This window comes from Anopheles coustani, chromosome 3, assembly GCF_943734705.1.
Source record: "Anopheles coustani chromosome 3, idAnoCousDA_361_x.2, whole genome shotgun sequence".
In the NCBI taxonomy this organism is placed as follows: Eukaryota; Metazoa; Arthropoda; class Insecta; order Diptera; family Culicidae; genus Anopheles; species Anopheles coustani.
In genome coordinates this window covers 11,896,790-11,917,452 of record NC_071288.1, presented here as the reverse complement: position 1 = coordinate 11,917,452, position 20,663 = coordinate 11,896,790, and the positions used below count along the sequence as shown (strand labels likewise).

General features: G+C 48.0%; 5 protein-coding genes across 5 annotated transcripts in view; 3 read left to right on the top strand and 2 right to left on the bottom strand.

Annotated features, from left to right (window-relative positions):
* Positions 1 to 20,663, bottom strand: part of LOC131260251 (mediator of RNA polymerase II transcription subunit 7) — a 137,690-nt gene that overhangs the window by 94,244 nt on the left and 22,783 nt on the right. The gene's annotated exons all lie outside the window — the stretch shown is intronic.
* Positions 1,339 to 6,990, top strand: LOC131260184 (probable ATP-dependent RNA helicase spindle-E). The gene is made up of 6 exons (XM_058261863.1): positions 1,339 to 1,567; positions 1,650 to 2,808; positions 2,913 to 5,419; positions 5,730 to 5,851; positions 5,922 to 6,143; positions 6,233 to 6,990. The coding sequence occupies exons 1-6, from the start codon at positions 1,373 to 1,375 to the stop codon at positions 6,363 to 6,365; spliced, it is 4,338 nt and encodes a 1,445-aa protein (XP_058117846.1). The 5' UTR covers positions 1,339 to 1,372; the 3' UTR covers positions 6,366 to 6,990.
* LOC131260210 (C-1-tetrahydrofolate synthase, cytoplasmic) lies at positions 7,175 to 15,818 on the bottom strand. The gene is made up of 9 exons (XM_058261896.1): positions 15,729 to 15,818; positions 14,068 to 14,303; positions 13,781 to 13,991; positions 11,477 to 11,601; positions 11,068 to 11,414; positions 10,525 to 10,756; positions 10,267 to 10,440; positions 7,697 to 9,134; positions 7,175 to 7,639 (listed from the first exon to the last, which is right to left on the bottom strand). The coding sequence occupies exons 2-9, from the start codon at positions 14,109 to 14,111 to the stop codon at positions 7,397 to 7,399; spliced, it is 2,814 nt and encodes a 937-aa protein (XP_058117879.1). The 5' UTR covers positions 14,112 to 14,303; positions 15,729 to 15,818; the 3' UTR covers positions 7,175 to 7,396.
* Positions 16,664 to 17,143, top strand: LOC131260262 (ubiquinol-cytochrome-c reductase complex assembly factor 2). The gene is made up of 2 exons (XM_058261942.1): positions 16,664 to 16,740; positions 16,804 to 17,143. Exon 2 carries the CDS (start codon positions 16,835 to 16,837, stop codon positions 17,141 to 17,143), a length of 309 nt encoding a protein of 102 aa, XP_058117925.1. The 5' UTR covers positions 16,664 to 16,740; positions 16,804 to 16,834.
* On the top strand, positions 17,153 to 18,412 carry LOC131260237 (probable methyltransferase-like protein 15 homolog). The gene has a single exon (XM_058261927.1). It carries the CDS (start codon positions 17,153 to 17,155, stop codon positions 18,284 to 18,286), a length of 1,134 nt encoding a protein of 377 aa, XP_058117910.1. The 3' UTR covers positions 18,287 to 18,412.

Sequence of the window (20,663 nt, the reverse complement as noted above, 5' to 3'; positions counted from 1 at the left end):
GCCGTTATGGGATTACGAGGGCATGGTCCGGGCTCGGTAGGGATTCGAACCCACGCTGTCGAGGTGGTGAGCTGAGCCCCAGCGCATATGGGCCGATTTTCTAACCGGAGCATAAAGCAAAACATATTTTCTTTTGCCAGTGTTTGATTTAAAAGAAGAATGAAAAATCCGTATTTTACAGTACATAGACCAGCTTTGAACAGAAGCCTTCAAAAGACGATATAGCTTGTTGGTCATGGCGAGCTATTACATATAGTCCATTACATAGTTAATACACACTTTTCAATGGAAACAGGCAGCCTAATTAATACAAAACTGGGAACCATCTACCTGTGTAGTTCATATATTTTACATAGAAATTTGCATTTTCTATATTTTAGTACTGATATCTTTCGTCGTAGATACTCAACTACTTGAAATTTTTTGAAAGTTACATAAAATATTGTAAACACTAATAAACTTTCAGTCGCTTCATGCTATCGTAGTATTCTGCTGCACTTCAACTGGGAACAGAGCTTTGTCCTTCACTTTATTCTTTTGTAGTCGGAAATGCTGTTCCTAGTAAGACAATCCTATTTGATTTTAGCATTTGTACAACATTTTTGAATAAACTTCAGAAAATTTCAAGTAATTCAGTTTCAAAGATCAAAGTTATGCACACAAAACACACAGAAAATGCAAACTCCTACGTAAAATGTTGTGTGTGTGTAACTACGAAGGTTTATGTTGTAGATTTGCAGGGTAAAAGTTTTTGGAACCTCAAATTAATATATTTAATGAATGTTGAAAATTATAAAAATTATACAATATTTCCTCACAAACATCCTCAAGTATCTTCACTGCAAATTTGAAATCGATTATTGATTTCAAATTCCCCACGTGTTTGCTCATGATTTCGTAGCTGGTGCTAACTGCAGCTCGTTTCAAATCAGCTGAACATGTTTATATTACTGAGTGGAAAGTATTTCTGTTGGTTTATTATTGATGTTTAATTATCCTTTCAGTATACTAACCCAATCAATTTTGAATACAATAAATTTCAAGTTTCAATATCAAATGAAAGTTGCCATTATAATTTTTGTGAGAAATAAAAACGAATATTTTGTAATTCAAGATCCAATTTTTTGGTAACCCCCCCTTGTAAACATAACCACGGTCAAATGACATTTCTCGTCACGTCTCGAAACGACGCGTTTCGCGGTCCGCAGGATTATTGTTTTCTGATCCGCGAACGCGATTCTTCATTTTGATACGCAAAACCTTTATCAGATAACTAAAGCAGCTGCTGCACCGAAACCGCGTTTCAAAGAAAACCCCAAAACAAGTGCACTTAAAGTACAAACGTGAACGTTACATAGTAAAATTAGGTAAAATGGACGGCGGCGACGATGTCATGGAGTTCTTCGACTTTTCCCGACCGTTCGAAAGAAAGGTAATCTCTGGAGGGTATTGCAATGGTACGGTAGCCACAGCAGAACTGAACACACAGCAACTTCCAAAAAGGGTCCACGAGGGCACTGAATACAGTGCGAGCTACGCAAAGAAGGAAGAGGAGCGTCTCATAAAGGTAAGACAACAATAGAAATACTGTATGGTTTTGTTTGCCACCATCAACATAACCTAAACCCAACCATTTGCTTGCTTGGTAGGCATTCAGCGAGGATGTCTACGATAAAGCGGAAACCTCGCGACTGGACGAAGTTGATGATATGTCCTCGGTGGCAGCAGATGATGCTGAGCATTTGCGCCAAATACGGGGAAAGCAGCTGATGGAACCACTGTTCTCCAAGTACAATTTCATCGTTGACTCAAAGCAACTGCTCATCAACGAGTCGAAGTCGAAAATATTGGAAGAGATTCGCACAAATCCGGTCGTCATCCTGGAAGGGCGAACGGGTTGCGGTAAAACGACTCAAGTGCCCCAGTACTTGCTAGAGGATGCGTTTATGCGAAAAGAGTACTGTAACATCGTCGTCACGCAACCACGCAAAATCGCTGCCATTTCGATCGCGAAGCGGGTTTCCGAGGAACGGTCGAGCGAGTTGGGCTCGCTGGTTGGGTTCAAGGTGGGTCTAAAAGAAAAGCTCAGCCCCGACACGCGGCTGACGTACGTGACAACGGGCGTGCTCCTGCAATGGCTGATCAAGGATCAATCGATGAAACGCTTCACGCACGTCATTCTAGACGAAGTGCACGAGCGTGAGGTGGACATGGACTTTCTGCTCATCATCGTGCGCCGGTTGCTGGCGACCAATTCGTCCAACACAAAGGTCATCCTAATGTCGGCCACCATCGATGGGTCGGAATTTTCACAGTATTTCAAGATTCCTCGCCCGGGAAGCCTGCTCGCACCGATGCTGTCCGTTGCCAGCAGCTCCAAGTTCGATGTGCGTTTGCACTATCTGGATCAGATCGATCAGTTGCAGATCAACTTCAAGCTGAACTACGACAAACCGGAGATCTGCCGTGACATGTACACCGTCGCCGGGCGGCTGGCCATCTGCTTGGATCGCGTAACGGACAAGTATGAGACGGCCGCTTCAACGAACCTCGACTATAAGCCATCGATAATAGTGTTCCTGCCTGGTATAAACGAGATCGATCGGATGGCGGAGGAATTGCAAAATCTGATCAGCATGCAGGGCACGATGGAGGAAAAGACGGAGTTCACCATTCTGAAGCTGCACTCCATGTTGACCTCGGAGGAACAGGCTAGGGTGTTTATGAGACCGGCGCCCGGTTTGCGGAAGGTTATCCTGTCGACCAACATAGCCGAAAGTTCCGTTACCATTCCGGACGTTAAATATGGTAAGTGATGGCCAGTGTGGCTATTTTGTTTGTAATTAGTAGTTTTTTTTTAGATTTGAGATTAGTGTTTTTTCATTTCTCTTCTCAAATTCTGCATCTTTCAGTGATTGACTTTTGTCTCCAGCGAATTCTCGTCACCGATGCGGCCAATAACTTTACCGCGCTCCGGCTGCAGTGGGCCTCAAAGAACAACTGCATCCAGCGGGCCGGTCGTGTCGGACGTGTCATGAACGGGCGCGTCTATCGTCTGGTTCATCAGAACTTCTACGAACAAGGCATGAGCCAATCGACCTTACCGGAGATGATCCGCTGCCCCCTCGGGAGCGTGGTATTAAAATCGAAGCTGCTCGGTTTCGGCTCACCGAAGGAGATTCTTGCCATGGCCCTGTCGCCACCGAACTTGACCGACATAACGAACACCGTGTTGCAGCTGAAGGAGATGGGTGCCCTGCTGCGTACCGTGAACGGCGTGTATGATCCGTTTGACGGTGATTTAACCTACATGGGCAAGCTGATGAGCCATCTGCCGATCGATCTGTCGCTGGCAAAGTTGATCGTGCTCGGGTACGTCTTTTCGGTGCTGCAGGAATCGATTATCATCGCGGCGGGCATGAACGTGAAGAACATTTTCTATCAACTGCGCACGGTTGGGTCGTACGCGCGGAAGTTACGTTGGAGCGACGGGTCCTGCTCGGACGGCATCGCCATACTGATAGCGTATACCATGTGGCGCACGACGATGGAGCAGGGTACGGGAGGGAATGCGGTAGCGTGGTGCCATCGGGCGCAGCTGGACCGCAAGTCGCTGGCGGAGATGGCGGAGCTGGTGCACGAGTTAAAGCTGCGTTTGGAGTATGCAAACGTGCGCGAGGTGGCCGGAGCGAAGCGCGTCATCTGGTCGGAACGGGAGAAGACGGTCGTGTTGAAGGTGGTGATGGCGGGCGCATTTTACCCGAACTACTTCACCACGACGACGATGGTCGAGCCGGACAAGGGTGAACGGCGCGTGTACATGGAGGTGGGCGGGCGGGATCCGTTCCGCACGGTCTTCCTCACCGGCTTCGACAACCGCAAGTACATTGGTCCGCTGTATCGAGACCAAATCAAGCACTACATCTCCGACGGCGACACGTCCAAGCATGGGTCTATCAAGGTTGACTTTGAGGACAACACCAACCGCGTGTACATTCGTTTCACGGACCAACGCCGAGCGAACGATTCGGCAAGTCGCATCCACGAAGGCGTGTACATTGCCGTCAAGCAGCACCAGCTCAAGCGTGCCTTCGAACTACGCGTCATGCACCAGAAGGAGGCGATCGAGTTTGCGACGCGCCACAACCTGGGCACATGGGAGGACAACCAGTGGAATCCGCGTCGCATCGAAATTCCCAACGCGCGGCTCACGGTAGTGCCACCGATCCACTGCCCCCGAGTGCGCGCCATCATCGCGCACGTGGAACACCCGGGGCGTTTCTTTGTGCGGCCACTCGACGAGGCTAACGCGAGGATTTTTCAGAATATTGAAGAAAAACTGAACGGCGGTGTCCAGCTGCTGCCTTTTGATTCGACCGCCGTGTTTCAAGCGCGACAGATTGTGGCCGCCCCGTTAGCGCCCGGTAGCCAACGATATGGGCGTGTGCAGCTTCTTACCAAGCAGTACGTTGCGGGTTCGGCCGGCTGGGAGGTTGACTTTATCGATTACGGCCTTAGCGCCGTCCTGCCGATCCGCGTCTTCCGTCAGCTGTCCGGCCCAGTGCTCGGCACACTGGCCACGCTTCCGGGGCGCGTTTTTCAGGCAGCGCTAGCCGAGGTACAGTCGGCTGCCTTCAACTCACCGCGCGGCTTCTGGTCGGTGGAAAGCACCCAGAAATTCCAGCAGCTGGTAGGCAACAGATCGACGCTGCTGGTAGAGATTTACTCCGTCGTCAACCAGGTCGCATCGGTCGTGCTGCGCCGCACCGAGGATCCTGATGGGCTGAGCATCAATCAGATGCTGGTCGCCTCCCGGGACGCGCAACCCTCGGAGGAGACGTATCTCTCGAAGCTAAACCACCAGAAGCGCGTTCGCATCCAGCGGGAAATTTCGTTCAATCCGCACTTTCGGAAGAGCATCGAGAACGACGATTCCGAGCTGCTGCGCTTTATCGACGACGATGAGCAGAATTTCGAGCTACCACCGGAACTGCTGCGCCTTCGGTTGTCCCTCCACGGCCCACACAGCCCACTAGTGATGGGCTGCACGTCGGCGCTCTTTTCCGGCTACGACAAAGTGGTAACCATCGAGTCCGAATCCATAAACTCGGTACTGCTCGATCCGAGCCCGCAGGACACTCACAGCAAGATGCTGATTGCCGCTTGTGTCAACGAGAGCGGTGGACGACGGTTGATCACTCGCAATACCACCGTGATGCCGAACATTCCCGGCATTTCACTGCTGATGACGCTGATCTTTGCTCCCACCTGTCTGCTCAAGAAGAACAAGAAGGACACCCGTGTCACCGGAGTGCTGGCAGGGCTCGGCCTTCACCCGGAGCAAGGCGTGTCGATTTATCCCGAGCACGATCTCTCGCTGGCGGCGGAAGTTGACATTACCACAGAGGATATTGCCGACGTAAGCATTGAACAAAAAGAGAAACATTTAAGGTCATACCGACGACACGGTTCTACTAGACGTTGCTTGTCTAAATCCCACATAAAAAGTAAATAACATGTTGTAAAACGAGAAAAACTTGGCGACGAAATCACGACAAATTTTCGGTTTCTTCGCGGATACAACGATGCTCGGTAAAAAAGACGGGTTCAGTTCTCGTTTAATTTGTGTATGGGAATTTGGCAAGCCGTGTTTGCAATGACCTTAATTTTCTGTCTGTTCTGACGAAATCTAATTTTTTTTTGTTTTACTTTCTCTAACTAATCGCTAGATTAATTCCCTCCGGTACTCCATGGACTCGATCCTTCAAAGCGGACGCAATGAAGACACCCAGCTGCTGAGCGAATTCAGCGTGGAAGCGCTCATGGTGAAAGTGAAAGAGTACCTCATCAAGTACGATCAAAGTAGCCTTTCGTGCTTGACATACGCAGCAGCTAATTTTTTTGTCTTCTCTTTACGGCAGAATCCTCGAACGGGAACGCAACATCATCACCGGCCATGAAAGCATGGCGCACGACTTCCATTGGACCGAGCCGACGGGCGGAGGCCCCGGACCGAGCGCAAAGAAAGTGAAGAACGACATTTACAGCAAGGCGATCTTTCCCCTGCATGACACGCTGGTACTTTCCGGTCGAGACGAGTACCAGCGGCTGCACTGTTCGGAGCTGCACAGGTTGGCCGCCTCGTAAGTACCCCAAACTGATGTATCCCGTACCACCGGGTAGGGTGATTTGCTTCGTGTGTCTCACCTTTGCTTCTTGCCTTTCTTTCCAGTGAGACACCGTTCCCGGAGGGTGGAATTCGCTGTCAGCTGTGCATGCTGACGCTCGGAAAAAACCAAATGTTGCGGCTGCATCTGCTCACTCAAGTGCACCTCGAGAAGGAGAAGAAGATCATGTACCGTTGAATTTTGATTACTTTCTTTTTTGTTTCCTTTGACTACCTAGTGAAGGTATTTTTTCATTCCACTCTCAATTGACTTCTAAGTTTCATCATATTTTCATATCTTTCTTCATTGCCTACTGAAAGTGCTCCTTAGAATAACGCAACTGACATGAAATGAATTTAATTTACTCTAACGAACATCAAACAATTGGCTTCAACCATGAAGCTATGAATTTATTTTTATGGATAACATTTATATTACTCAAATAAGTTGCAAATGAGATCACTTTAAAAGTTTGCCCATTTTACAAAACTCTTTGATATTATGACCTGACCGATAGGCCGATTTTTTCATTTCTATAACCGCTTTATTCAGTATGCAGACCTTCTGTTAAACGTGAACAACGTTTAGTACAATTCTATGCTCCTATAAGCAAATAGGATGAAACGATGTGATTGGAATTTCGAATAAGCAAAACTGTGAATTGTTGTGGCGCTTGATAGACAATTTTTTTCCCCCAAATACTGTTATTGTTATATTGATTACTTAAGCGATTCCAAAATGAATTAAATTCACCAAGAAGCGCCGGTATCAAACCAAGTGAAATCAAATGTGTTGAGTGAAGTAAAGATTTTTTTTTGTTAAATTACACATTTCCCTTTCTTGGAATGAAAGAAAATATACCGGTTGCGAAGATTATATATGTTTTTAAAGCAGTTTACTTTAGGAATACCGACAGTAGGAGAAAAATCAAACCAATCAAATCTGGAATCTCATGGGAACATGAGTTGTGTGATACATATATGAAAAAAAAAATCGATTATCATCTGTCCGATTAACACAAAAACTGTTTATTAAGCATGCCGTAGTTATGAAACAGGCAGAGCACTAACGTATAAAAGCACTTGTAGATAAAATAAACCATTGAAAGATTTGCTTTCTGACCCGTAGGGGCAATAGGGATAGAAGGGGATGGTCACGTATGGTGCTACGACATGGCGCTTCTCTAATCTTTTTGTCAGGATGAGCTGGGCACGGAGGCGGAACAGGCACTAAAATAAGCCCTCGATCTCGCCCGTTTCGGTGTTGAGGTCAATGTCGAAGATAGACGGGCGGGTCGGAAGGCCGGGCATCTTGGAGATTTCGCCACACATCGGTACGATGAAACCAGCACCGGCCGACAGGCAGATATCGTTGATGACCAGCTTGAAATCCTTCGGGGCCCCCTTGACGCTGGCATCACCCGTCAGCGACATCGACGTTTTCGCCATGCAGATCGGCAGCTTACCGAAGCCCTGAAGTAACGAGAATGTGTTAATAAAGGACATTGATCACGGCGGCTGAATGGTTACCTTCTCGGTGTAGAGTCGAATGGCATCGCGGACCTTGCTGTTCAGCTCGATCGTACCGGCGCCATACATCTCCTTGGCGATCTTCGTGATCTTATCCTCGATCGAAAGGTCCAGCTCGTAGAGCAGCTTGAACTCGGCTGGCCGGTTGCAAGCATCGATGACGGCCTGCGCCAGCTCAGCAGCCCCTTCGCCGCCCTTTGCCCAGTGGTTCGACACGATTGCGTCGAACGCCCCGACACCCTTGGCGGCCATGCGGACCAGCTCATGTTCGGCCGGCGTATCGCTACTGTGCGCGTTGATCGCAACCACAACCGGGACACCATACTTCAACCCGTTCTCGATGTGCTTCAGCAGGTTCGGCAGGCCCCGCTCGAGCAGCTCCAGGTTCTCGGTAACGTACTCACGACGCAGCGGTGCACCGGCGGTTACGATCGGACCACCGCCGTGCATCTTCAAGGCGCGCACCGTCGTCACGAGGACAACCGCGTTCGGTACCTTGCCGGACGCGCGGCACTTGATGTTGAAGAACTTCTCCATGCCGATGTCGGACCCGAAGCCAGCCTCCGTCACCACGTAGCCCCGCTTTCCGACCAGCTTCATCCCGATATCGTCCGCCACGATCGACGAACAACCGTGGGCGATGTTGGCGAACGGACCGGCATGCACCAGCACCGGGGTGCCCTCGAGCGTCTGCATCAGCGTCGGCTCGATCGCGTCCTTCAGCAGCACCATCATCGACCCGGTCACACCGAGATCGTCGGCCGTAACCGGATTGCCCGTCTTATCGAACGCCACCACCATCTTCGCCAGCCGCTGCTTCATGTCCTCGAGGCTGGTCGCCAGCGCCAGGATGGCCATGATCTCGCTCGACACCGAAATCGCGAAGCTGGTGTCGCGCGTCAGATTCTTCTCCGTCGGCGACAGGCCGATCGTGATCTTGCGCAGATACCGATCGTTCACGTCCAGCACGCGCGTCCACACGACGTTGTGCGGATCGATGTTGAGCCGGGCGAAGCGCCGGATCTCATCCACCGTCAGCGTGTACGGGTCCGTCTTCTCGATGCCGAGCCGCTTCAGGCGGCGCAGCTGAATCGGGGCGAACTTGCGCGACCCCTTGATGGCCGGCACGAGCCGCTCGTACAGGGCTTGATCGGTCTGCGTGGCCTCGTGGAAGATGCGTGCGTCCAGCTGGGCCGCCAGCAGATTGTTCGCGGCCGTCACCGCGTGAATGTCGCCGGTCAGATGCAGGTTGAAGTCCTCCATCGGGATCACCTGCGAGTAGCCACCGCCGGCCGCTCCACCCTTGATGCCGAACGTCGGCCCTTGCGAGGGCTGGCGCAGGCAGGCGATCGAGTTGCAGCGCTTGTGCGCCGTCAGCGCCTGCACCAAACCGACCAACGTGGTACTCTTACCCTCCCCGAGCGGTGTCGGCGTGATTCTATCGGCAGAGGACGATGGAATTAAATCACAAAACAATACAAGTTAAACCAAAATCCATTTGTAATTGAATGGCATAAATCCAAAAGCTATGGCGGAAAACCTTTCAAAACTCTCTCTGGTATACTTAGCGATAACAAGTACATTCAAGGTATGAAATCAACCGATTCGTTCGATCTTAGACTTGGCGTAGGGTGTGCAAAAAGTAAAGTCGACCACTTTGCGCACCCCTATTATCGCTAAGTGGGCGCAAACGATCCCAGCTGGCATATCTCCTTTGAGTTGCAAGAAATTACGTAAGTGACCGTCGCAGAAACTCTCTGCGGTTGGTAGAATATTTTAATGACTTGCTCTTTTTGTTTTTCAAGGACCCGGTTATATAACGAATGACTAACAACAAAATTAAAAAAACACTTTAATGAGCGAATCTATCAATGATGCCGATTAATTTCAGTGACTGTATGTTTGTCTCATCTAGTTAGCTGAGAAACGGTTAAGATACAACATTGAAATTAGGCGCAATGAGTCCACTTTAATTAGTTTTCTGAAGAAAGTCAACAATGTAATTGAAATTCCAATCCAAACACAGCATCTTTGTGTCTATTTCTTAGGTATGCAAGCGCAAAACCATAAATAACTCGCATCATTTGATTCTGTCTTGATATCTTGATGTTGCGACTCTTGATATTTTTTCAATTTTAACATGAAACACGTGACGCTCTAATTTAATTGAAGCTAAAATTAGGTATATGCAATGTATTAAAGCAGTATAGTAATTAAATTATGCAAGTATAGAAGTAGAATGTGTCCCTCCATTAAGAAGAAATTACTATTCGCGATGGAGCTTATGTTCCTAAATTCTTCTTGAGTAAATCTCAAAACAAAGCTTTTTAATGTTCCCTATTCGTGGGGAAGTTTAAATATAGCTCGGAAAGAGAGTTCTTCATTCTATTAGCCAAGAACGACGCACCACGAAACACTGACTGTGGCGCATCTTCTGATAACCAAAAAGCGATTGTAGGGTTCAACGGAATCGAATGATGCCTTAATACGGCTCCCGAAGACGATAACGAGCACAAACGATGCCCGTGACTTAGCAATTAAAGGAAGCCAGAGAGCCCAAGGTTACGTACCCGGCGACGACGATGTATTTGCCATTGTCCTCGTACTGCAGCCGCTCGAGCACCTTCAAGGACACCTTTGCCTTCTTCGTGCCGTACAGCGAAACCTCGGACGGTATGAGTCCGATCTCCTGCGCCAGCACGGTCACATCTTTCGGCTCTTGGGCGCGCGCAATGTCAATATCACTGTGGGGCAGAACGGACGAAAAAAAAAAACAAAAGTTCAGAACACGGCCGAAAAGGTTCTACACACGGCGCCCGCGACGTTACCTCGGAACCGGTTCGGTGAGCTTCAGGGGCAGCGGCTTCAGACACCAGCGGAACTCCATTTCGATCAATCTCCGAGCGACTCTCTGGGCAGACTGAACGGTGTTTTGCATCAGCATCGCGACCGTCATCGGCCCGACACCGCCCGGGACCGGTGTGACGTGTGCGGCGACGGGCAGCGCCTCCTCGTACTTCACGTCCCCGACCAGCCGCTGGCCGCTCTTCTTCGTTGGATCTGCGGTGAAGAGTGAGTTGGTGAACGTGTGAACGGCGAATGGTAGTCAAGCGAATGGACTGCTAGCGACTGATTAGTCTACAAAAGGCTCATTGGATGGATTGGAAGTTGCCGAAATTGAAAGCAACCGAATAATGATCACTCTACCGAATGCAAGAGTGAGTACGGATGATCGTACCACAGGAAAGAGTGAAAGGCTCGCGGTTGGTAAGGACTCAACCGAGTGATAACACACTCTAATCATCCATATTTGAGCCGGTACTGTTGCGCTTCGAATCTAATCGTGTTTTTGTTTACTCCGTCCAGCTTACCCGGGATGGAGTTGATGCCACAATCGATCACGACGGCACCGGGCTTGATCCAGGCACCCCGGACCATCTCGGGCCGGCCGACTGCGACCACCAGAATGTCCGCCTTCTTGATCAGCAGGTTAAGATTCTTCGTCTTCGAGTGGCACACGGTGACGGTGGCGTCGTGCCACTTGAGCAACTCCGACATGGGCGTACCGACGATCTTGCTACGGCCGATGACGACTGCGTACGAGCCGGCGATCGGTGTCCCCGTCCGCTTGATCAGCTCCATGCATCCGTTCGGTGTGCAGGGTAGAAATCCGGACATGTCCCCCGTTGCGACACGTCCTTCGTTGATCGTGTTGAGGCTGAAATCAGGCAACCATGTGTGATGACAAATGTCGATCAATTTCCCTCCCTCACCACTTACCCATCGACGTCCTTTTCGGGCGAAACGGCGTCCGTGATGAGATGCGCATCAATCGGTGTGTCCGAATCCAGCGGCATCTGCACGATGATGCCGTGGAAGCAGGGATCCTCGTTAAGTCGTTTGACCTACCGATGGGTGGAAGGGAAAAACAAACCCCATGGTTAATTCCTATCGGCAACGACCTTGACGTCAGTCGTGGTCCTACGATCTGCCCATCGATAAGACTGCAAACGGTACTTTCACATGTTATGATCATTTTTCCGTAGCGCCATTACATTGAACCATTAACCATCAATCAGGTGGATGCACCCCCGACGTATGGAATGTTGTAAATATATGAGTAGCAACCCCGTTTCGGACACACGACAAGTGTTAGAATCTTTTTGGCACCGTGGCAACTGTCACCGGGTAGTACAAGTTTATGATGCCGTTATTTTCGAACGATCGTTCAGACCTCAACGGCGGAGTGCGAGGGGTGGCCGTAACATTCCCCATATGACTAGTTCATGTGTGATGCTAGTTCTCTGGACAATTTACGTTCATCTTTAGCGCCGATTCATGTGACTGGTTTATTCGTTTTGGGAAAGATAGTGTTGATCGTGTTTTGATATTTATCATCAAATAACATTAGGAACAAATGTCCATGAACGTACTTCGAACAATAAACAGACCATAAAAGTGTGACCCTCGTGTGAGCTGGAATTTCCCAAAATGAATTCCGCTTCAAACAGTTGAAATTTAGTTGAAATAGAATGATTTGCCAAATGTAATGTAAATTAATGCCTTACAACACTTAAAGCCAAAAAGAACGTGCTTAGAGCAGTCATCTGCGTACGACTGGTACGAAAAGCGAATCCACGCCACATTCTTTTTCTTCTACTTCGCGTAACGACCTTGTTGGTCATGCCTGTCCGTTAAGGGCTTACAAGACTTTTTACCCTATGTGTACGTGGATAGTCAGTCCTCTCGTATAGGGGAGGGTCCGGTCTCGGTTGGGATTCGAACCCACGCCGTCGAGGTGGTGAGCCCCGGCGCTCATGGGCCGATTTTCTAACCGGCGCTACCGCTCGGCTGTCGCGGACCCCCACGCCACATTATCTTCATTATCAAAGTTTGTACCACCTAGTTAATCCCCATGAAATAGTTAACGGTGCAGAAGCAAAGCAAAATATTTTAAAACATTTAGCTTACAATTGGTGGGTCAATCAAACTACTAAGTGAATATAAAATCTATAGAGATCTTATCAACAAAACTGAAAAATAAGTTATTGTATTGTAGTATAAAACATTACTGTTGACAGACTCACATCGCATGAGTCTCAAAATAATTGACAAGTTTCACTTTCATGTTAATGTTTAACTTCTACATTTTTTTGTACATTCTGAACGACACAAGAAAGGGGAAAAAAGCTGAAACGTTATCAGAAAAACATATAACATTTGTTGTTGTTTTGCCATACGTTGGTAGACCGACTGCGTTGAGAGGAAAAACGTAACTCATACGTGATCAACACCAGCTCCAGCTGATGCGATCGGTTACCAGGGTAACAGATACAATGTTGCCGTTAGAATGCAGAACGGCGGCAGATTAGCCGCGTTCAGTATTTCGACAAGCATTGCCAATCGGTCGATCTAGTCGGTAGATGCAGGATTACCAGCAATCGTGATGTCAACTGACCGATTAATGGTTGCTCTTTCCGCTTGTCGCACGCTGGTAAAACATACTTTTGCGCCTGTCGACATACCGAAAAATAAAACGAACACGCCAAACCGGGCGTCAGGTTAACGAATCACTCTTGACAACGGGCCAAAACGAATTGCTGCTTACGATAAGTAATCCCTGCCGCAGCATTGGTGGAAAGGAAAAACCCGTGAGATGGTTTCCCCCCGTTCGAATGTATGTTCGATCGATCAACAGGGCTCCCACCGTTGCGTCCACTTCAAAGATCATAGGATGTACCCAATCCAAGCATCATGGGTGCATCTGTGCACACCTTTGCCATCACATTGATGGACTGTTTTCCGCATGGAAGATTCCGAAAAGATCGTTGGCCCAGGGCATGGTGAACACGAGCGGAGCGTAGGGAAGTGCCAGCTGATTTTCCTACAAATTAATGCACGCTCCCGTTACGCGGGAAATTGGCGCAACGGAGTGTGAAGGCCCGTAAGCGCTTCCTGTGTGAAACGCGAGTGAAACTCAAAACCATTCGAATAGCTCAACTTAGTCATTGCCACGCCAACCCCTTTCGGTGAGTTGTTTTGAAAACATGTTTTCCCTTATCAGCCCGGAAGGCCGGTACATACCGTTGCCAACAGCTCGTCCTGCGTGGTCGTGCGCGGTAGCTGGACGTGCTCGGCGTAGATGCCGATCTCTTCGGCCGCCTTGATCTTCATTCGGATGTACACGTTCGAGTCCTCGCGCCCACCAACCTGCACGATCGCCAGTCCGGGCACGAGCGTTGGCACCTGGCGCCGGATATCGGCCACATCCTTTTTGAGCTTCTCACGGATTTCTCTGGAAGATAGTTGAGAACACGCACGCTTAATCAAAGTCAGATTTTGGAAGAACCGTAAGGATCGAAAGAACTCACTTGGCTACATCCGTGCCGGACAGTATTTTCGCACCACTGAGCATGTTGTCACCGTATTCTGTGCTGATGCGTATGGCCGGTGCGTATCCTTGTAGATCAGCGAGCTTTCGACGGAGTAGTTCCAGCAACTTCCGGGGCACTGATGCTCGTAGTGTCGCTTCGCTCTCGATCAGGGTTGGACTGGTACTGGATGTCGTCCCGTTAGGAGTCCGTGCTCGGGCTGATCGAGGATGAAACTGAAACTCAACCAGTGCTCGGGTTAGGGTCGATGTTGCTGCCAGTGGACACCGGCGCCGGAGCATCACGATCGCGCAACCTCGATTGTGCGCACTACAGGATCGCGGCCGGACGACGTCCGCAATCATCGCTTTATCGCGTCCGCTGATTTCGATTTGTGCGCACTCACGGTTAAAGGGGCAGCGGGAAAGGACCACTGGCAAGGGGTCATCGGGAAGGGGATGAATCGAACACCCTTGACCAGCTCAGGCCGTGTGTGCGAGTGAAAGAAGTAGCATCCCGGGATAGATTCGCTAGGCAACAGCACACGGCACCGCACTGTTTCGTCCCTGATCCCTACGTAGGGACCAATATTTATTGGAACCGCTAACACCCCAGTCGACTGCCGCACACGACATACTTCGAAAACGGTCTCCGCACCGGGCAACTACAATAATGCATCGGGACAGATTGGGGCGATCGTTCGACGGGTTGCGGTTAAAATTAGTTCAATCGAAATCATCACCCCGGCCTATCCTTTTGGAACCGAACGTACCAGAGGGGATGGCAGGGATTTGGAGTGTGCCGGTGCAAACGGTTAATTAATCAATTCGACGGTGAGCTCGACGAATTGTGACATGCCGCTCTAGGTGCGATGACGCGCGATGCATTAATCTTGCACCGTTCGCCTTCGCGCGGCATTGCGACATTGATTCCAGAGAGCCAGCGGGCCAAATGCGAGCGCAGGAAGTCACCTTAAGCCTTGGATGTGGTCGGCCCCCGTCGCATAACCCCCGGGCATGATAGAAATGATAATTTGATTATGAATTCTGGTCACAGAGCGAGGCAGGAAAGGTCGTCGAAAAACCGGGGTGGTCGAAAATGCAAATAATTCCTATTTTCGTGCTAATGTGTTTTTTTGCCAATATTGTATGTACATACTCAAAAAACCAATTACTCTAAACTTTTTTAAGTGAAAGTGTATTAATGAATATGTAAAATTTAAAAAAAAACCAAACCAAAACCCCTCCAAAAAATATAACTTGACAATCTATTTAAAAAAAAATAGAAACGAGCTTCAAACGCGCAAAAGTAAACATATGTTTGATAAAAAGAAATTACGGTACAATTTTGGAGTGACTTAAATAGAACTAAAATGCAACCAACATAAATGAAATAATGTAAACAAATAACGGACTCTGGAACACACTTTATGGTATCCGAACATAAAACCGGGCACCCAAGTGCATACCGGTGGTGATAGCATGAAGCAAAGATTCTTCCACATGCGGTGAACGTTTTATGTTATCAGATACAGCTGTGGTATGAAGGAAATGATAGCAAAGTGTTTCCGTCAACTTAGTATGCACTCCGCTGCGGAGTACGGCTCGATAGCTGAAGGATTCAGTTAAACTGATTTGTAAAAGGATAGCTAGAGTACTTACTTTTAAACTTATTATAATCTTATATAACACTATCACAAAATAACCACATTGTAAAACGATAAACGAAACGAGGCTTCCTGTTCCGATGCACCCCTCGAGGGAACTGTCAACATTTCGCGCGCTTTTGTTTGCATGATGGCATACAGTGGAATCTATGAATGAATCATTTCCAGTACACCGTACAACAGCAGATGTTCGTACCTGCAACCCTTTCGGAACGAGGGCGATTCTGTAACCAACAAAAACGGTCGTCAACGTTTTCCCCACCGGATTATAGTACCCGAAGGATTTCGGCATGAAAAATCGCTTTGGCTGACAGGTACCGTCATCATGGCCTGTCCAATCGAACCACCAACTGTTCAAAATCGGCTAAAAGAGCATGGTAGCAAAGGATATTACTTAACACATGGCCTCTGGCGGGTAGCCAGAGCCGTCCGGCTAGCCAAAGGACCGTTGACGATGTCCAGGGATCCGATATGGATGAAAGATTACAAGCTCCCCTTGAGGGGAAAAGGGGTGGGAATGGGATCATGCGATCGGATGTCGCTTTTGATAATGGATCTAACAGACGCATATTTCGTTCGCTAGGCGATCGTATTTCGGGTTGGTTTCCAAAATAGAACCGATAGCGTGTCACATCGTTGTAAATAAACACGTTTCTGGTGTCGAAGTAAATTAAAAGATTTCAAACTGAAATAACCTATGAAGACATTTGTTATTTTGGCCTATAATTATCACATGGAAAACCTGGGTTAAATTTTACTAAGGATTACGTTTGACTGCATTCATTGAATTTAAATTATGTACTTGGTGAAACGTCTGCAGTAACCGGATTTTTTAAAACAAATTCAAAATGCAATAATTCTTCGTATAGTAAACAAGCAGTTGTCAAGCATCAAAACAAACAACACATTGACTTTCGATAAAAAAAGTGGTGCAAATTACATATCTGGCGTAATCGTTTCAGGCAGAGCTAACTTCTGATGAATTCTCGAAAGTAGCGTAGAAAAAGGTATTTATCCGTATTAAATCGTTATCTTCGTGGACCCGTTTAACATTTTTCTCCATTAACCAGATTTACTTCGCACGCTGGTGCCCGTAAAACTATGTCCCAGCACTATAAAAAATTCCTTAGTCTTTTGGAGCGGTGGCCGTTGGATAAGAGCAAGGTGGGACGTGATTTAGGACAGTATCTGCGTGACCAGCTGTCGGCAGTCCTCGGCACGTCGAATATCATCGCCGTAAAGGACGAACGGCTGAATCGACAGTTTCGTTCGCTGGAAAACATCGTAAACGACGTGCACGCGAAGCGCCATCCTCGGACACTGAACTCGACCGCCACTGGTTTAAGCGGCGAGCAGTGTCGCGAAGTGTTGTCCACAGAGTTTTTGCAGATCCTGCAGAAGAAAAACTAGTGTTGGACGATGCTTAGGCTGTCATTGTGCCGAACACGATCGGCTTTAGTTAGTAAGATAGATTTAGAAAGATGTTATTCGAGTGGTAGATCGAAAGCAACCCGGCAAAAACAGCTGGCACCCCATCTCCCGGTGATGACCACGGAGACGATTCAGTTTCTAGAGCCAAAGAAAGATGAAGTGTTTATCGATATGACGTTTGGCGCTGGTGGGCACACACGCGCCCTCCTCGAGGCGTCCCCTGGCGTGACCGTGGTTGCCCTGGACCGTGATCCTCATGCGCACCAGTTAGCGTGTACCATGGCGGAAGAGTACCCCGGCCGCCTCATCCCGGTGTTGGGTAGGTTCTCCGAGCTACCCTCGCTCTTACGTACCCTCGACGGGTACGACCGGCAGCGATTCTTCAACGGCATTCTGTTCGATTTCGGCTGCTCGTCAATGCAGTTCGATGAAGCTTCTCGGGGCTTTTCGATCGCGCACGACAGTCCGCTCGACATGCGCATGGACAAGGATCGCTGCCCGGAGCAACTGTCGGCCGCGGAAGTGCTCGCCCGAATCCAAGAGCAGGACCTCGCCCGCATTCTTAAGGTGTACGGTGAGGAGAAACAGTCGAAAAAGATCGCCCGTGCCATCGTCAACGCACGGCTCACGGTGAAGCGCATCGAAACGACGGCGGAACTGGCCAGCATTGTAGCGCACTGTCTCAGCCAAGGTGAGCCTGGCCCGGCCGCTTTCGAGTACCGGCAAGATAAACTACGCCGACCGGCCCACGTGGCCACGAAAACGTTCCAAGCGCTACGCATCTTCGTCAACAACGAGCTGAACGAGATCAACTACGGGATGGTGCTGGCGAAACATCTACTCCGGACCGGCGGAAAGCTCGTCACAATCGCATTTCATTCGCTCGAGGACACGATCGTCAAGCGGCACCTCACGGGACACGTTGTAGACGACGTGGCCAGCCGGGTGCCACTGCAGCTCATTAGTCATACGCTGGCGCACGAAACCGACACGATGCAGGAGGTGATGAAACCGAACTGGAGGCAAATGACCAAGCACGTGGTCGTTCCATCGGATGACGAGGTGGCCGAAAACCCAAGAAGTCGATCGGCTAAGCTAAGAGCGGCGGTACGGTTGAGTTGAGCTCCAAAACGCATACCCTCCAGTTTGTGTACTATAAAAGAGAGATTTAGTAGTAGAGCTTTTAAATTAATTAAAAGCAAATAAATAATGTAAAAACATTAAAAATGTAATCCAACTAACAATCAAAGCCCGAAAACGACCGAAATGAAGGAAATACTCCCATAGCTACGATTTATATTATCAGTTTTGTTTTAATTTTCACATAAAATATTACATGTATTTATTTCGTTCCCCTCGAACAGCTCCTGCCCTACGTTGCTCTCGGGTCCGTCGCTCTGGCGCGACTCGTGCAGCAGTCGAGTCATTTGGACAATAATTTACCGTTCAAAATCACGTTGTTGCTGCACTGCCCGTGCTCATCCAGGCATGGTTCTTGCCCATAGTTCATCTAATCTAGTCTAGGCGATTAACTTCTTGCTTACTTCCTTTCTTTTATTTTTCATCTACACCATCTTACTCTTTCCCTCCCTCTGCGTTATTTCTACCGATCTAGTTAGCATTCAATTTGTTCGTTGCCCGTTGTTACAATGAAATGGCTTTTCCACACTTTCTTTAAAAACACTCTACCTGCGCTACGGATTACATGCTAGATTGGAAAGGTTATAGCTTTTTTTTACCCTCCCCGATGGATATTTTCCTTCCATTTCCAGTGGCTCTATCATCCGTACTTCACACACCTCTCTTGATCTTATTCATCAAAACGTGTTTCCGTTTCATCATTTATTACTTATTTAATTTCAAGCCTAATTTAAATTTTGGTTTTATTTTCATTCACGCAGTACGACAGCGCAACACGCACTTATAGAATGTACGAGTCATCCCCACTGTGCTGGTAATTGTTTACCAAATGTAAATTTGCCTAGCTTCCGACGAGTACCGAATTTAGCTAATACGCCACCGTTTCTGTTTTCGAAGTAACTGTAATTCGGGTATTTTTTTTTCCCTTTTTCAACTACTCAAGTGCCCGTTTTCTGATCTTTCTACAATGTTTTTCGATCGAATACTGATGCAGTAGGAATCGTAATAATACTGTCTTAACCAATTATTCGTCCCGGAATGGATGATGACGCCAACCTGGGCGCAAGAAAGTGAAGGGATGGATGATAGACCTTGTCGTTTCGACTGCACCAACTAATAGATTTGGAGTTTGGCCATGGTTGCAAACACGGACATTGCTAACAAGGAACTATAATGGCAGACTGGTGCATGGTTTGTCTGCAACGATTTAACCCTGGGAGGTCTTTTACGAGAGCGAGATTGGATGGATGACAGTTTACCGTTTGATTATGCAGTTATGTTATTCCTTTCACTAGGAGGATTGTATGGATGGTGAATATTTCCTAAAATATTCTACGTATCCTTTCGCTCTATTGTTATCTGTACCTATATGTATCTTGTTTCCTTCATTTGCGATGGGAACCAGCCATAATAAAAAAAAGTGGGGAAAGGTTGTGAACTATGCATCGGAATTCTTCGACCGTATTGTTGGTGCAATAGAAAACGGATTTCACCGTGGGCTGAGACTCGGTAGCTTCAACCTGTTTCCAAATTCTTTTGATATTCCTACGAACTAGTTTTCATCACATTTTATAACGTACAATTCACATGCTTCGCTTCACACACGCTGGTACTCTGCCAAACGGGGCTCTGTTATCAAAGTACTCAGTGGATAGTACTCCATCTATGTTTAGGGTTATTGAAGGAAGTAGTCAATAGTAGTAGTGTGCTATGGAATGAAATTGAAATTGCAGTTTGTTTCTACGCTTCCTTTCGGTCTTACCTAAGTTCTACTGTTGCTGACTATTCGATTGAAGTTTCGGTGAGAAGAAGTTAATTCCCAAGGACTGCTACGATCATCTTTTACCCAGAGACAACAGTATCCGTCACAACATGGCGCTATTTTCCATTTTGGCACGTCAGTCGCATCCTGTACCCTACGCACAGAGGAATGGAATTGGAAACATTCCAAGATCTAAGCTCCTTCGTATGCTTAAAGTTTTTGTTCGTGTCACTCTCTTCGTATGGCCATCGTCAGCCTAGTCTGGTGATTCTTTTCCGGAAATAAGAAAAAAACACGGCTGGTTCTTTTTGTGCTAGGACCGGTAGCTCTGTTGGCTGCTTTTTGTATCCCGACAGCTACATGTGACATGTTGGTACATTTGAGGGCCCGCTGTAGCGGACACAATTTGAACAACTTTGCTTGGCTCTTCGTGAGATGCTGTAGATTGCGAACCCAAACGTGCCTCCTCCTCTGGGCCGAATTGTAGTTTTCACCTGCTACGTTTGTTTTGTGCTGTTTCGTCTGTTTTCAAGATTCACTTATCTGATTTCGATAGTAAGAAACATAGAAAACCAGTCTTTATCTCATCGTTTCGCC

Coding starts and splice junctions, on each gene's coding strand:
- LOC131260210 (XM_058261896.1), bottom strand. CDS start 14,111: ATGCTCAGTGGTGCGAAAATACTGTCCGGCACGGATGTAGCCAA. Junction 10,757..11,067: donor TGGCATCAACTCCATCCCGG/GTAAGCTGGACG, acceptor TCTTCACCGCAG/ATCCAACGAAGAAGAGCGGC. Junction 10,441..10,524: donor CTCACCGAACCGGTTCCGAG/GTAACGTCGCGG, acceptor TCTGCCCCACAG/TGATATTGACATTGCGCGCG.
- LOC131260184 (XM_058261863.1), top strand. CDS start 1,373: ATGGACGGCGGCGACGATGTCATGGAGTTCTTCGACTTTTCCCGACCG. Junction 1,568..1,649: donor AAGAGGAGCGTCTCATAAAG/GTAAGACAACAA, acceptor CTTGCTTGGTAG/GCATTCAGCGAGGATGTCTA. Junction 5,852..5,921: donor GTGAAAGAGTACCTCATCAA/GTACGATCAAAG, acceptor TCTTTACGGCAG/AATCCTCGAACGGGAACGCA.
- LOC131260262 (XM_058261942.1), top strand. CDS start 16,835: ATGTCCCAGCACTATAAAAAATTCCTTAGTCTTTTGGAGCGGTGGCCG.
- LOC131260237 (XM_058261927.1), top strand. CDS start 17,153: ATGCTTAGGCTGTCATTGTGCCGAACACGATCGGCTTTAGTTAGTAAG.